We start from the raw sequence: 16,950 nt of genomic DNA on the forward strand, positions 1-16,950 counted from the left end.
CCATTTGCAACTGAACCAAATGTCAGGTTATCATATATAAATAACTCCTGCCTCCTATTAGTCCAGTAACGAATTGTCAATACTCATCAACACTCATATTTTGTCTCTGTTACATATTATTGCACCAGAGTCTTGCTATTTCTTAATCATCCATGGGGGATGATATCAACATATGAAGACTGAATGAAATATCATCAGCACCATTTTTAGAGCTTCTGAGAAAGTAATTAAAATATTTGGCCCACTTTACTTGATAGAAACAAAGGAACAGAAGATGTAAGTAGAGGTTTACAAATAAATTTAGATTTCTACTCTGTCACAGTTACAGTTATATCAGTGCTTCTGAAACTTAAACTGATCAGGGATCACCTGGGATATTGCTAAATTGCACAATTCTGATTCTGTATATCAGAGTGAGAGTTGAGATTCTGCATTTTTAACAAGTTGTCAGGTGATGCTGATGACTCTGGCTCTGCACCACCTTGATCTGCAAGTTATTACTGCTTTAACATTGGAAGAAGTAAAAAAATAAATAAATAAAAGATCAATGAATTTACTAAACTGTGAAGTAAAATCACAATTAGGAGTTCGAGATTGTGCACCTTCAAAGTATTTACTAAAATGAATTCAATTCAAAGATTGGAACTACCTAGAAAATTTAATTGTTCATCCATACGTTCATATATTCACACGTGCAATACGCTATTCACTGTACTTGGGAGAAAATAACCCACTCACTTGTTTAGCACCTCCTTTTCTCTATCCACTCTCACATATGCTATCTTACTTGAAGATTCAAATACTGTAGACACTTGGGGAAACAAAAGAAATGAGCCATATTTGTTAGGTGTATTTTTCTCTCCAGTGAAAGCACTGATGGTGATTCACAATTATTTTCCATGTTATGGCTTGTGTTTCTACCCAGATACTATTGATATCTCTTCACCTGCGGATATAAACCAGAACACAACTTCACTTGGCCTCCTTACTGACTTGCTTTCATTTTTTTCCTTTACCATCACAAAGGTTTTAGTTTCTGCCTGCATGTCCTAACCACAATTATCAGAGAAGCTGATGGAACTTGCCGTGCTTAACTTTGAGTCCTTGTAAAAATGTCAGTAAATATTTTTTGCTCTCTGCATGTTGCATTTTTCAATCAAATTAATTTGTTTATTCATAGAGAAGAAAATATTCTGTTGTCCCTATGCCAGTTGTCTTCCTGTACTTCCACAGTTGGAAGTTTTATGTTTATCTTCCCTCTTCCTTACCTCCTACCATCCCAAGTGTATTCTACGGCATTTAAAAAAATCATTTGGCTTACTCTTCTTAAGGGGTTCTAACCAAATCATGTCAACATTTTCTCTTGCGTTAATTATTTTACTTTAATTATGAAAGCAGTGGCACTTAGTTTTGATTTAAATCTTATAAACATTGGTAAAGTTTTGTAATTCACCAATATCAGCATAGTCATGCCAAATTCTTTTGTGGCTGGAGATGTGTTAACCAACTTCTTTATTGTATTAGCTTTCACCTCATTATAAATTTATGTCCATTAAAGCACCAGAATTGGAGAGAAAATACATTAGCAAGGAAACAATCAAATGAGAATGGGGTTACAAAGCAGAAAGAAAAGAGGAAGAAGAATCTGCGTAGTTACTTTTTTTTTCTGATATTCCTTTGTAAGCATATTTTTAAATGTTGCAATTGTGAAAAAATAATTGCAAATTTATTTCTAATCATCCTGCTCATGCCCCTTATCCCCATACGAAAGACCCACAACTATACCCTTTGGGATAAAAATGAGCAAGGCAATTAGAAAAGGCTGGAGAAAAAAAGTAAAAAACATGTGAGGACTGGGTTTGGTAGCTCATTTCTGTAATCCCAGTACTTTGGGAGGCCAAGGTGGGAGGATCACTTGACACAAGGATCTTGAGATCAAGGAAACATCACAAGGCCTCATCTCTACAAAAATTTTTAAAAATTAGAAAAACTTATATGCATATATTATTTTACATATAATATTATATATAAAATATGATATGGTATGGTAAAAATAATTAACTGACAGCCCATCATCTTATTTATCACAATAATCTTTCTTTATATTTTATAATAATTGTGCATTCACAAACTAATTTTTTATACCCTTTCTCACCTAGCGTCTTTTAGAGGTATGTCAGCCTCATAGAACTATTGCTGTTTTATTGATCTATAAAGTAGAGATCATGAACAACATGTAAATTGCCCCAGTTCACATAAGTAAGTGTTTGGGAAAGCAAGACCTTATCCCTTAGGCAAACTGGAGTGGATTTTATGTAAGGCAGAAATCTGAGCATGCTATTCTCTCTATATTTTTAATAGTTCTTGCTTTGTATAATTGTTGGTGGTTTATGGAATAAATAGTATTTCCTAGATGCAACTTGTATAAAGGTAGTAACTGTAGGCACAAAGAAAGAATGTCTATTTCCAAAGGAAAAAAACATTTGGACTGTCAAAAGGGGAATAAAAGAACTAAAACTAAACAGAAGTAGTTTTTAAATTAACTAATTAGCTGAGATAGATTATACTTTTATCACAACTACCACCTGGTTTAAGATATTAGCATCTCTTCACTGGCCAACTTCACTGGCCTAATAACTGTTCTTTCTTCCTCCAGTGGCCTTACTGATACATTTTCTTGACCTATCTATCCCCTAAATAAAATCTGATGACTTTCGCTTGCACTTGGTCTAGAATTCAAAGCCCTGACCGACACTACCATATGTAATCAGTCTGCTACCCATATTTCAACTCCATCTCAGATGTCAGCCATCTAACTTACCACCCTGCAACTCTCCAGTCTCCATAGCCTTTTGTTTCCTCCAGCAAGACAAACTGTCCCCATTTTAGAGCCGTTGCATTAGCTCGCGCTACTCCCTGAACTCCACTTCCCTGTGGTCTGCAAATAGCGGTACCTTCTTGTCATTCAAATCTCAAACTAAATTGTTTTCCTGGATCAACTTTGAAAGTTTTACCTGGATCACAAGTCTAAAGTAGACCCCTCAACCATTCTCTATCACATTACCTTATAATCTCTTCAGAAAATATATTTGTATCTGGTATTTTTCTTGTGTTCTTTTTTTATCGGCTGTTAGCCTCTCTAGAGTGTAAGTTTCATGAGATCTGGAGCCAGACCTTGTATGATCATTGAGTCTCCAGTGCCATTAGTTGTTTCTGATAATGTAAAGTACTCCATTAATACTTGTTCATATTTATAAAGATATATATATGTACGTGTGTGTGTGCGCGCGCGCGTGTGTGTGTGTATATATATATATATATATATATCACAATGAATATATCAAATATAATTTGATTGTTGCCATTAGGTTGGTGCGAAAGGAATCATGGTTTTTGCCATTACTTTCAATGGAAAAAACCATGATTACTTTTGCAGCAATCTAATAGTAAGTATGCTGGCAGATCGTACTTAACAATTGCTAAGTGTCAGTGTTCAGAGATTGTAGTCAAAAGCTTATCTATATTAACAATAGGTTTTTAACTTTTGTTATATAAACTTAGGAATTATAGCATAGCTTTGGATATACTTAACATGCCCAGACAAATGTTAAGGCCGGTTGGGTCACCTGGGGCTCGGACACACCCATCCCTCTCCGCACCTGATAAGTATGTCATCATTCCGTGCTCATTACTCAGCATCGGGCCTCGCCACGTAGCTTCCCCAATGCCCACTTCTGCACTCTGCATCCAAGTGTGCACTCAACACCAGACTCTGCACTCGGCAGGTAGCCCACCGTTGGACGATCCCGCCAAAAATTTAAAGAAGCCCCGCCAAACCCTGCCCAATAGCAGTCTGCCCCGTACTCCCCCTGCCAGCCGCTTACCTGAAGTCCTACCTGCCTACCAATGACAGCCCACCCCGTGCACATCCTGTTTCCCTATAACCAATGAAATTGCCTTCACTTTGTTTCCCCAATAACCAATCAATCGCCTCCACTCCCTATAAAACCCCATGCCCTGGGAAGTCTAGACCGACTTCTCTGGCCCATTTCCCAGACCATAGAACCTCGTCCGGGAGCTGAATAAATTGGCTTTTACTTTTCTTATTCCGGCCTCAGTTTCCTCATTTAACTTGGCAATAACCCTTACAATTACCATTGTCTAATCTCTAAACCAAGTCTTAGACCAGAAATAATGGATTCCAACTGGATCTATCCAAACCCTGTCTTAGGTAGAGAGACAAAAGAAGTATGGACTAACCCATTATTATTTTCTAGTAATCTTCTACTCCAAAGTAATCATTTATTTAGAAAAAAACAGGTAATGCTCCAAGTTGAAGCTAATCATTGATATCACCATGACAATGGAAACTGAGCAGTTTATCAATTATTTGAGGCAGTAAATAAAATCTACATTAGTTTTTTAAAAATACTGACAATATCCTCTTGTCATAATCAGCTTTTTGTTTCCTCCCATAAAATCTGTTAAAAATCAGGTCCAGCAAAATTTGCATAATGGCTTATCTCATTAGAATTTAATAGGTTTTATGCATGAACACATACAAAGTTAGTGAAAGTGGCAAGGAAGACTCACTGTTATTTATAAACACTCATATTATTTCTGAATTTGTTTTGCTAAACTAATACTTTGCATATTTGTTTTTAAGAAATTTTTCCAGAAAAGACTATGTGATACAAGTGATTGCAGGTAACATGTCTCACTGTAAAACCTCTGTAAGATGTTTTTGTAAAAGCTATGCCAGCTAGAAGGCTGTCCTCGTCTTCTTGATAATTATTCTAAAAGCTGTAACACGTAACAAAGCTCCTGCATATTCCCTAAGGACATATTAATTTTTTATGTCAATCTCAGCTAAGCAGTAATACTGCCATTTTAGCATTTTCATCCTCTAGTGGGATGGGGGTGAGGAAATTACACGCACACATGTCTATGTGTCTGTCATCCTTCACTTAATGGCAGATATCCCTTGAAAGGGGGATTTTTTTTTTTTTTGAGTGAACATCTTTTTAATTGTTAAAATTACAGACAAAAGACAATTTTTTTTTTTATGTTTCAGATAAGGAATAAAAAAGTTGCAACTTTCATTCCAGGAGGAATTCATATTTTCTTGCAACTCAATTTCACACTGCAATTAATTAACTGATTAATATGAATAATTAATGCACTGTTGTTAGTCCTATTGAAAATGGGGATTGTAGGAAAAACGGAGCAATTAGCCTCCAGGAGAGGATGGAAAAATAGAGTGCACAAAGGAGAAGACAGTGGTGCTATTGTGGCAAGGGCAGTAAAAGAAGAGGTTGGATTTTCAAAACTTTCTAATTTTGTTTGTGGTTGCTTTGGTTAAGTTCCACAGATCACCTGTGGAACTTAGTTCTAACCTGAAGAATGATGGCATATGACCACAAGTAGACAGCTTATATCTTAATATTGATAATAGATGGAGTAAATTAGTGGACCTGGTAAACACTGGGAGGTGGGCAGACTCAATAGTTATAATACGATTATTGTACGTCTCACCTCTAGGGGTAGTTACAGTCATCACCATGATCATAGCAGGGGGATAACATCAATACGCATAGACTAGTATCTCCTGGCTTGGAATACATACATAGTTATGAAACTTCTATCTGATATGTGCCTTATTTATTGTTTCAAAAGATCTGAGCTTAAAAATATTATTTTCTCCTCCCTATTGTCACACGATAATTTAGTACTGGAATAGCAATTCTTCTAGCATATCTAATGAGTTTCTTTGGTCCTGTGTTAAAGCTTTTAATCTTCATAAATAATAGCTAAGCAAACTTAAGGCATTTGGACAATTTCTTTAGCTTAATGTATTCAAATTGACAGTTGGCACTTCATTTCTTTTCATTTAAAAATAAATCTATCTTGTCTTGATAGGCTCTACATGAATACACACATCTAACAATATAAATCAAAGCAACCTATCCAGAATGATGAGATCTGCTTGTTACCTTTATAAGAAATATATCATTTTTCATAAATGTCTCCAAAACTCTTTTTATTAAGTCAATATATATTCTTAAGATAATTCACAGGCATACATTGTATTTGAATAAGAATTTCCTAAAATGTTTAAATAATTTTTTTTCAAGAGGATTTCCATGTATAGATGAGTAACTCTTTAATATTTTCAAGGGTTTTTTCTTCAGAAGAGAAGTTTCCTGTCAACTGTAGCTAATCAGTGATTTTATGTACATAATCTCCTGTGCATGCTTCTGTGCCTTTTATACTTACATTTTAATTTTTCAGGAAAACCTAGAAAATATTAACTAGGACAGAATTTTGGCAACTCTTAAAACAGAGTTCTATAGATAACAGTGCATCTATCTAACATCTGCTCTTCAGTTATAAAAGTGAAAACCGAAAGGTTATTGACATGAAAATCCAACTATAGTTTCCCTTGAAAGAAAGCTGTGTGCCTTGGGAACAAACTGAGAATTTTAACTTAACCATCAAGCCTCATATAAATAATAACAAGATTCCAAAATGTGTTAGTTTTCTTAATTAAAAACAAATAAGGACTTACTTGCTTTGTTTTTCCATGCTAGCTACCCTGAGGCATTCCCATCTTGAATTTAGGAGATTCATCTGTTCTTGTACTTCAGTTTCTTCATCTTCTGATAATTTCCCTGTTCCAATCAGCTGACTTCCCAATCGTAGAATATTACCAACCCGGCCCTGATGAGCTGTCAAATCCATCATATACCCCTAACAAAGAAGGAAGATAACAATTGTAATGAGAACTTTAGGTAAATCAGTGTGGTTTTGAGTTTTATTTGTTTGCATTTTTAAACTTGTAGCCCATTTAGATTTCTATTCCCAGTAAAAGGACTTTAGTTTGTATTTGCAGAATCCCAATACCACTTTTTGGGGTAAAAAATAGTATTTAATATATAATATTTACTATATTTCGGTTATAATGCCTTTGCCATATATATCAGTTCTGGGGTAAATGTGCAGAACGTGCAGGTTTGTTACATAGGTATACATGTGCCATGGTGGTTTGCTGTACCCATCAACCCATCATCTACATTACATATTTCTCCTAATGCTATCCCTCCTCTAGCTCCCTACCCCCCGAGTGGGTGATGTTCCCCTCCCTGTGTCCATGTGTTCTCATTGTTCAACTCCCGAACTTATGAGAACATGCTGTGTTTCGTTTTCTATTCTTGTGTTAGTTTGCTGAAAATGATGGTTTCCAAAAGATGGTTAACTATGCCTGAGCAAGGCAAAGCCAGAGGAAACTCTGGTGCAGGTCCATAATGGTCCTGATATTCACATCGATTGTCTGATCTGGGTATAGGGGTAAAAACTCATCAAACCATTTAGTAGCTGGTTCCCTCCGAAGTTTCCCTCAGGATAGCTAGCACTCTTGCAAACCACCCCACGCAGTTGTATCCAGTAAAGCAAATGATTAGAGATCTTGGAGCTGAAACCAATACCACTTTTAATATGAATTAAGGAAAATGATCGTTAAGTCACCTTCTTCAGAAAAAGACCCTGAGATAAGGATTTCAGTGCAAGTGATCTATTAAGGAAGAGCTCCCAGGAAGGTCTGCATGGGAGCTGAAGAAGGAAAAAGGATAAGGAAGGGAAGGAAGACAAACAAGTGTGTCATCTCAAGGAAAAGTCTCCCACTGAGGGTAGTGAAGCCCAATACCATACATGTACTGAGGAGTGTAAGCAATGCCTTAGCATTGCCTTGACACAGAGAAAGAAGCTGGACTTTTATATTCCTGTATGAGTCACTGGCAAATCAGATCGAAATGCCTGCCATGGTTGCTAAATCTGACTGTTGGAATCCCAAGCACATAATAACTACATTTCCAAAATACAAGGGTCTAAGAGAGTAATTGAGGAAAATGGATGATTTGGCATTAAAACAAGTCATATGTTTCTTTTTGTAAATTAATGTTTTAGTTTACCTCATGAGTATGAAATTGTTCTTTCACCACTTCTACATCATTAGAAATCTCTCCTTGTGCTTGCAATGTGTCCTCGGCAGAAAGAAGCCATGAGAGTACTTCTTCTAAAGCTGTTTGGTAACGGTCCAGGTTGACTTCACTCTCCATCAATGAACTACCAAATGACTTGTCTTCAGGAGCTTCCAAATGCTGCACAATAAAATAAATTGTGCGATATACAATTAATGTCTTTGCAGACTGTTCCAGTACATTAAATGATAAATCAAATGAAATATTTAAAATGCTAGAAATGTCCACTCGCATTATCAGATAAACAGCAGATACATACAATAGTGAGCTTTCATTTTAACTTCCTCACACGTACATAAATTTTCAAACAGCAATCAAAATCCACATCAAATTAATATCGTATTAAAGCTCTGCTAGATTACTGGAAAGAGTAAATTAGTATACCACCTCTTCATGTTGCTTTTTAAATGTTATAAATTTTGATCCACAGTAAATTTTCTCAATTCTTATTTACAACAACTTACATATACATTATTGGAATTATACTTATATACCTTTGCAATAGCATTAAAGGAAACATCTCTTCCTGAGAGGCCCTCGGGAATAAAATATTTCCAAATGTTCACATATTATGTGAATTCACAGATGTCCAAAGTACCAGTAAGAAAACAAGGAGGTAGGGGGAAGGAAGGCAAAATTTAGACAGAAAAAAAACCTCACCCACTCATCTTAAATTTCTAACAGCATAATGACTTCTATGAGTTAGCCTTTATTTTCAGAGGCCATGATTTAAATAGTAGGACATTATCATAGGAGAAATATGAAGTATGCTGTCCCCAATTTAATTAGGAGAATATTAAATGAGATTCCAAATGGTGGTCTTGGAATTTCTGCCTGGACCCTAAAGACAAGAACAAAGTGTACAAAGCATCCAAAATTCTAAAGAGAAGATCCAGGGTACCTAGTAAAAGATTACTAAGAAGGGATCACCAGATTGGTCTCACAACCCTTAATCCACCTTCTAGCTTAAAGGTGTATAAGAGGAAGCAAGGAGATTGATTAGAAAAATCTGTTGAGAAAGGCTTCCCCTGGAGAGGCTAGAGTTTTCTGCATGGCTGTAAATTCTCCCCATCTGAAGCCAAGTAATAGAGACAGGGTAGTTTACATGACCTCTAAACGCAGCCACTTGTTTGCAGAGATTTACACGCTATGGGGCCCATACTGTCAAGTGATAGGAGAGACCTCTTGGGATAACCTACATGTCTGCTGCTTTAACCTAAAGGCATTTATCAAGGGCAAAAACTTGAGTAAATTAATAAGTTTGCATGGTTTTCTTTGGGACAAGTGTACTCCTTGTAGGTTGCTGGGCTTCAAAAATCCTACGGATCATGCTCAAGAGAAGAGTTTGCTGAGGTAAAGGACATAAGCATACTATTTATGGAGTTGAACAGAACAAATACTGGAGAAGTATTTGTAGAGGAATCTTCTGCATTCTCCAAATATTTCAAGCAAGCACTGGGCTCTAGCAAACAGGGTTTTGTAAAGGAGACAAAAAGCAGCGTAGAACAACAGAAGCTGTTTGGGGGATTTCATAATCTCACCTAGAGAAAACTCAACCTTTGGTGGCTTTTACCTGATGTGTGTGCACTACATTTCCAGTCCTTTTCAGTTCTGGGACTTAACCCACTAAGCTACCAGCACCAACTTACTTGGGCTCTTCTGATAAATGCTCCAACTCTGAAATTTTGATATTTTAAATTTCCTCAGCTGTTAAATCCTTCGAGATGATGACAAGGCATAGTGGCAGTTATGGCTGTGATATTTTCATCAAATGATGCACTGGTTTTTTCCAGTTTATATAGAAGGAGCAAACAGAGATCATCCTCATAAGTAAAAATCATCCAACTTTATCATCTCAAACAGCATAACTGCCCTGAAAGGGCTATTTGCTTGGGACCCCTGGCTAAGAGCAAGGCAATTTCTGAAGGTCTTAGGAGTTAGAACAAGTTCCATGGTGTATCTTTTCTATCTCTAAATACTACTAATATTAAATATCAAAGTCAGCATTAAGGTAGAAAATAACATAAACGTAGCCTGAAAGATGTGCGCAGGTGGAATGAGCTTGATGTTTGTGCAACCCCAGCAGTAGCTCAGGGCCCTGAGCACAGAAGAAACACATGCCTCTTTTATCTGCTGATACCATCTTGAAATTCTTAATAATTTTATTTTTGAATTTGTGTTTTCTAAGTGGAGTACAATGGGCAATGAAGTCTGCGCATGAACAAAGGAGAAAGGGTAATATGTGTATCTGTACTATTTGCATATAGCATTTTCAATGCCCTATAAGCACAGAAGTCTGGTGAGCTCACAATGTGTGAGTTTAGCAAGATTCAAAGAGAATATGGGGTAAGCATGCTAAGTCTATGATTCAGTAAACAAGGTCACTAGCAGCCCAGGGAGACAGTGCTTTCCACTTCAACCAGACCTTGCTTCAAATGCAGAAAGAAGGCAATTCTTTCAAGAAAATACAAACGACCAAGAAACCCTATCATATCTTTCTTACTCCCATTACGTTCCTGTATTAACCAACCACTTATGCTGAAATTGATGACATAGAAAGGGAATCCTCTGACTTTGGCAGTTACTTCGCCCTGCATAAGCCTTAGTTTCTGTTTATTGTAAAATGGGAACAATAATACTTCTGTAATAAGATCATGGTAAGAATTAAAGAGTGTATAATGCACTTGACAGATGTCTGACCTTGTGTAAGAACTAAATAAAGTATGTTATGGCTATAATTGTTATTAAATTTCTGTATATATAAGAACTGTTTTGAAATGTAACTTGCCCCAAGGTTACCCTCTTAAGTCACGATTCAGATTTCAGGAGACAGATAATTATTGTAGAAAATTCTCTCCCTAAAACGCATAAAAGCAAACGTTAATTATTTAACTATTTCTGAAATATGAACCTCAACCTAGCTCATATTTAAGAGTTTTTAAAAATCATCAACAATCTTGAGTTCAAATAGTATTCTTCAAAGGAAACACTGTAAACAGCACTAGTACTCAAGTAACACAATATTTTACCATTGTGCAATTTGAATCAAAATATTGAACACTTTATAATTTACTGATATTTACAAAGGATTAAATTTTTGAAGGAAATATTAAAAAGCATATTCTTATACTCAAGGACATGATGTCTAGTACTCACAAATTCTGAATCTAAATATTTTCTCTGACGATGTGCATAAACAAAAATATTTCAAAGACAGCCTTCCTAAAGCTAAGTTCAAATTTGAATAAGCTATGCAAAATAATGTATTTATATCCATAAATTCAACTATACATATATATATTTAAATATAGAGAGTTATAATAAAAAATTTAAGATCTGAGTAATTATGTATTTGTCTAGATAGACCATTGTTTTTCAAATTGTAACTCATAAGCTATTCATGGTTCATAAAATCATTTTAGTTGGTTATAACTAGGACTATTTTAAAATTAAACAGAATAAAAAATATTAATCTGTGTCACTTATATAATACTAAGGATTACTTTTCTCAATTTTTGTTTCAGCTGTGCGTAAGGGTATATGTAGGTATGTATATGTGTATATGTTCTAAATTGAGATTAAACATTTTTCTGCAGTTTGTAAAAAAACTTGCAAATGGTTCTAGAATTTCAAACTAAGTAAACTGATGGAAAAAGAAATTAGCTTGAATTCTACATTTGTATATTTTCCATAGAAACCTTGGATTAAAATATATTTTTAAATAAAACCATGTTTAATCTGAGAATTTGGAAATAAAGAGGCTTATGCTTTGTTTCAACACCCCAAATACGTATTTATCATCACAGAATTTTACATTTCACCTAAGCTTCAGATCAGTTCATATATGTCATGGCATCAAATGAGATTTTTCTGGAAACTTTGTTTTTGTTGTTTATAGATCTATGCATAAGAAAGATACATCCCAATCATTTCATGAATGAAGATGCCAGTATCATCAACTGGAACTAATTATTTTTCCTATGCTTCAATCCTATTTTAATTTTGTCTCTATCACAGTAGTTTATGTTTCTATTCAGTACACTGGGCAAATAATGATAGTGATGAGAGGCATAACAATGAATGGATGAAATAATTCTGTTTTCTTCTTTTTTCAAAATCGAGTATACTCAAATTTATTCACTGTTATCCACAGACTTCAGAGGCTTAATTACTGCCTGTCAGTTTGAGGAAGTATTAGATATTGTCACCTATGTCCCTTGAAGTCACTGCTCATTAAAAGAGGTAGAAGTGTAGAAAGGAGAAAGGTAAAACAGTGAGGGATGATAAACGACTGCTTCAGTCCAGCAATGTCCAGAAAAGTCTCTAGAAATTCATTCCTGGAGATAATTGCTAGTCATAGAATTTCTATGACTAGAAATTGCCCTAATAAAGTATAAAGCAATAGCCTTGATACTACTACATATATAAATATATTTTAAATTTCAGTTTACTATCTGTCTGTAAGGTATTCAACCTCTCTGCATCTCAGGTACTCCTTCTATAAAACAAGAAAAATAAAAATATATGTCCACAGGATTGCTGGGAAGATTAGATGAGATAGTGCATATAAAATGCTAAGCACATTCTAGATCCCAAGAAATGCTCCGCAATGCCTGTGTTTGGGGCCAATGTTCATTGAAATGGCAAATGATTTTTATAAGCGAACAGTTGAATGAGCTCAGTGTGTTTTTGGAAGCATGATTTGGGCAATTCAGACTGATAAGTTATCAAGTGGCTACATAGAGGTAGTGAAACCAACAGTCCAGCAAATCACAAAGCTCTCAGAAAAATAGCTGGGACATTTTGAGAGGGCACAGTCTATCACTGAGCAGTTTTATACCACACTGATAAAACTGATTTATTTTTGCAGTTTCTCTAAATTCAGCCTTAAAATGTGATATGAGTTTTAACCTGGATAAAAAGCAGTTTTATTGTTCTTGAATGCATAAATGTTTCAAGAACAATTGAAAATTTTAGCATTCTTAGTTCATTTAAATGTATCATACTTCTTTTTTATGGAGTCTAAGTCAGTGCATGGATGGTGAATTTTTTGGTGTATTCTATAATCTTTCTACCCCTCAGTAAAAGATTATTCAGAGCTAAAGGATTACAGAGGGATAACCAAGTGGTTCTTTCACTAAATAACAGAAGAGCAGTTCTGAAGAACCAGGATTAGCACCTGCAAATATTCTTGTCACATTTCCGTTGCGTTTTTCTCACAGATATAATACGTAAACCAGGGTACTCTTCAAAGCATAAAAAATGATTACTGAAGTGATTTATGAGAAATTAATCCATCATGCAACACGATACATGACATTCAATCTAATGACACTATTTAAATAGGCAATTTTTTAATATTTATAGTGCCTGAAATTCAGTTCAAAGTTAAGCCCTAATGAGGATTTAGGAACAATCATGGCCTGCCGTTATGGTAATATGAAAACAAGAAATACAACAACTACTACATATATAATATCAATAACAACAGCTGCCGTTATTTATTGAGTACTCAGTGTCGGTCAATTTGCTAATCACTTAATATGCATTATATCATTTCACTACAACAGTTCAGGGTGACAGAAATTAGTAGGATGAGGAAATGAAAACCGAAAAATTAGGTGACTGGCCAAAGGTCACAAGTGGTTCCGAGACTTAAAACTAGGTTATTTGGATTCCAAAACACATCTTTACCACAATATGATCAATCTCTTTTCACAAAGAAAACAAATTCAGAGTCTAAGCAATAGCACTTTTACAAAATATTCTAACTTTTTTTTTTTTTTTTTTTTTTTTTTTTTAAGATGGAGTTTCACTCTGTTGCCCAGGCTGGAGTACAGTGGTGGGATCTTGGCTCACTGCAAACTCTACCTCCTGGGTTCAAGTGATTCTCCTGTCTCAGCCTCCCGAGTAGCTGAGATTACATGCACAAACCACCACACCCAGTGAATTTTTGTATTTTTAGTAGAGACAGGGTTTGATCATATTGGCCAGGCTGGTGTCAAACCCCTGACCTCAGGTGATCCATCCACCTTGGCCTCCCAAAACTGGGATTACAGATGGGAGCCACTGCATTCAGCCATAAAACAACTTCTTAAAAATAACTCAAAGTGTATTTTTTTATTCATTTCCACAAATTCAGTCAATGGTTTGGAAGCTACTAGGAAAATACCTCCTCTCCATTATGTTCGTAAGAAATCAAATGTCAAGTCCAAATGACGCATGCAAGTTACAGACACTGATATCACACGGAGTAAGAAGATACTACAATACCAGAAAGACAGTAATGGGATACAGCCCAGACGGTAGTACAGACCCAGTAAGTCCTCCATTTTCCATGATGTCCTTATTTCATACTGCATGCCTGTATCAAAACATCTCATGAACACCATAAATATATACACCATGTACCCACAAAAATTTTAAAAATAATTTTTAAAGTTTTTAAAAAGATAGATCATAAAGAGAAAAAAATGTCAGAAGAAGCTGAGCAAAAAATAAAGCTAACAAATTCTAAAGGCAGGTATGTGCCAAGCCCGCTATTCAAACTTTATACCTTCTATTAATCGTATGATTTGCCTTTGATGTGAAATGTCAGCCAGGCGTCCCTAAACTACGGCCCGCGGGCCACATGCGGCCCCCTGAGGCCATTTATCCGGCCCCCCGCCGCACTTCAGGAAGGGGCACCTCTTTCATTGGTGGTCAGTGAGAGGAGCACAGTATGTGGCGCCCCTCCAATGGTCTGAGGGACAGTGAACTGGCCCCCTGTGTAAAAAGTCTGGGGACGCCTGTGTCAGGCAATTTACCATTCTTCACTACTGCAGAATCTCTCACAGAAATGCTACATTTTGCATAGAATGCTGTTTAAGAAAGACAAAGATGGATATCGTATTTACACATATGTATTTTTTAAAAATCTCATTCTAGAGTCTATTAAACAAAAGTTTCTAGAGCCAGAACTATTCATCTTAATCCCTAAATAAAAAACAAACAAACAAACAAACAAACAAAAAAACAGTCCTGCCAGGGACTGCTAGTCCTCCCATGTATATCTTTCTTCACCCTTCACATAGTATTACAAAGTTTAGGGGACAGTTTGGCTATCTAGAACAGTAACTACACTTTCCACTTTCTCTTGCAGTTAGATGTGGCATGTGACCAAATATTGGTCGTCAGGTTGATATAATGAGTACAACTTCATCATTAAGACCTAAAAGGGAATTGATATGCTCTCTTCTTTATCCTCCCCCCCAGAGGTCATGATACACACATGAAACTGTTAAGCTGTCCTTGACTGTGATGATGAAGACAGCATCCCAAGGGATGACAGAAAAACTAGGCACAAGGACTATGTATCCCTGAATGAGCAGAGCCTTCCTACAAGGCCTCGATCACTCCCATCTAGGCAAAATTTAAGATAAATGACTCTGAAAGAGAAATAAACTCATGGTTTTATTCATCCATCCTTGTGTTTTTGGTAGTGCTGTAAGAACTACAGCCATCTAATACACTATAAGTTTCCAGCAGCTGAGATTTTACTATAAAAATGTATCTGTAAAAGCTTATATGTGATTTTAAAATAAACTTCCTACTGTAAAATCAGATGTGTCTCTAATACTATGCCCTGTCTCTCTAAAACATACTCTCAATGAAGGTTCCAGTCATTTTGCGCCATCATTTTTTTAAACCACATACCTTTAGATATTATGTTAATCTTTACATTGTACAAGGACAGGGACCCTGACACTGTGCCTAACAGACTGCATAAAGATAATAAATATTTACTAAATCGTTTGTGGTATTTAATTTTAATTTCTTATTAAAAGACATTTGTGCTTCCAATTTCAGGTTTTATATAAAATGTATTTTAACCAATGGTCATATCTTTAAAATGGAGTAATGTGGCATAAAATATTCATAATTTAAAATATATATTTCTTCCCAATATTTCTAGTCATATTTCATGTGTGTACATATATATACACATATTCACATATGTATATAGTCTACAAACTTATATGTGTGTGTTTACTTCCTCTTCTCTAATTCTACCATTTACATCTTTGGGTATACATTGACATTCTAACTTATTTTTTATTTCATTCCTTTATTTTTACTCACACTTCACCTGAGAGGTTTTCTCTTGGCTAGTATAATCCACAAAATAATAGATTCTTTCTCATAAAATCCAGAAGGAAGAAAAAGAATTAAGCATTGTTATCGCAAATTCTCCTAAACCAATGGAAGTTCAGAGAGAAAATAATAGGAGATTTACAGAAACGTACCTAGAACAATTTAATAACCTAATATAAAAGATGTGTCTTTTTAAAATCGACACAATTTATATTAAAATTTTGATAAACATCAATAGACTCCTATTAAAAAAAAAACTTTCTCAGAAATTTATTAGATGGCACGTGAAGGATGCCCAGTTAGTGATTTCTTTGTTTATACTGTTTAATATGATTATTACAACCACCCTAAAAGATGGATTCATTTCCAGAATGAGGATGAGGAAATTGAAGTGACATCTATGAGATGTGGGAGGAAAAATGCAATCCCCAATAAATCAACTGACATTCCCGGCCTGACAGAGATTTGTAGAGTCCAGAGAAGAAGGGTGAACATAACAATTCTATACTGTTTTGGGAATGTTTCAATAATTTTATAAGTCAGTATTTGGTTGGAATTCATATGAATTGGTAATTTAAACAACCAGGGATTTTCTAAAAGTACTAAATTTAATTTAAAACAAGATAGTTACAAAATGTCTCAGAAGACCAAGTAAATTCTTAATGTTATTTTCCTTAATCCTAAGTTTAACAACTGTATTAATTTTCTAATAGGCCTCATATAAAAACACCTAGTCTTATTTATTTTAGTCAGTCCTTATACACATAAAAAAATTGACTCA

The 16,950-nt window shown here is 35.2% G+C and overlaps 1 protein-coding gene across 10 annotated transcripts in view; it reads right to left on the bottom strand.

Annotated features, from left to right (window-relative positions):
- The window catches only part of DMD (dystrophin), a 2,654,855-nt gene that overhangs the window by 1,573,562 nt on the left and 1,064,343 nt on the right, over positions 1-16,950 (bottom strand). For all 10 annotated transcript variants that reach the window (XM_074391460.1, XM_074391461.1, XM_074391462.1 and 7 more), the window contains 2 exons: positions 7,968-8,156; positions 6,569-6,750 (listed from right to left, as the gene is read on the bottom strand). In XM_074391460.1, the coding sequence (XP_074247561.1) occupies positions 6,569-6,750; positions 7,968-8,156 (371 nt within the window). The remainder of the gene's footprint in view (positions 1-6,568; positions 6,751-7,967; positions 8,157-16,950) is intronic.

This window comes from Saimiri boliviensis, chromosome X, assembly GCF_048565385.1.
Source record: "Saimiri boliviensis isolate mSaiBol1 chromosome X, mSaiBol1.pri, whole genome shotgun sequence".
Taxonomy (NCBI): domain Eukaryota; kingdom Metazoa; phylum Chordata; class Mammalia; order Primates; family Cebidae; genus Saimiri; species Saimiri boliviensis.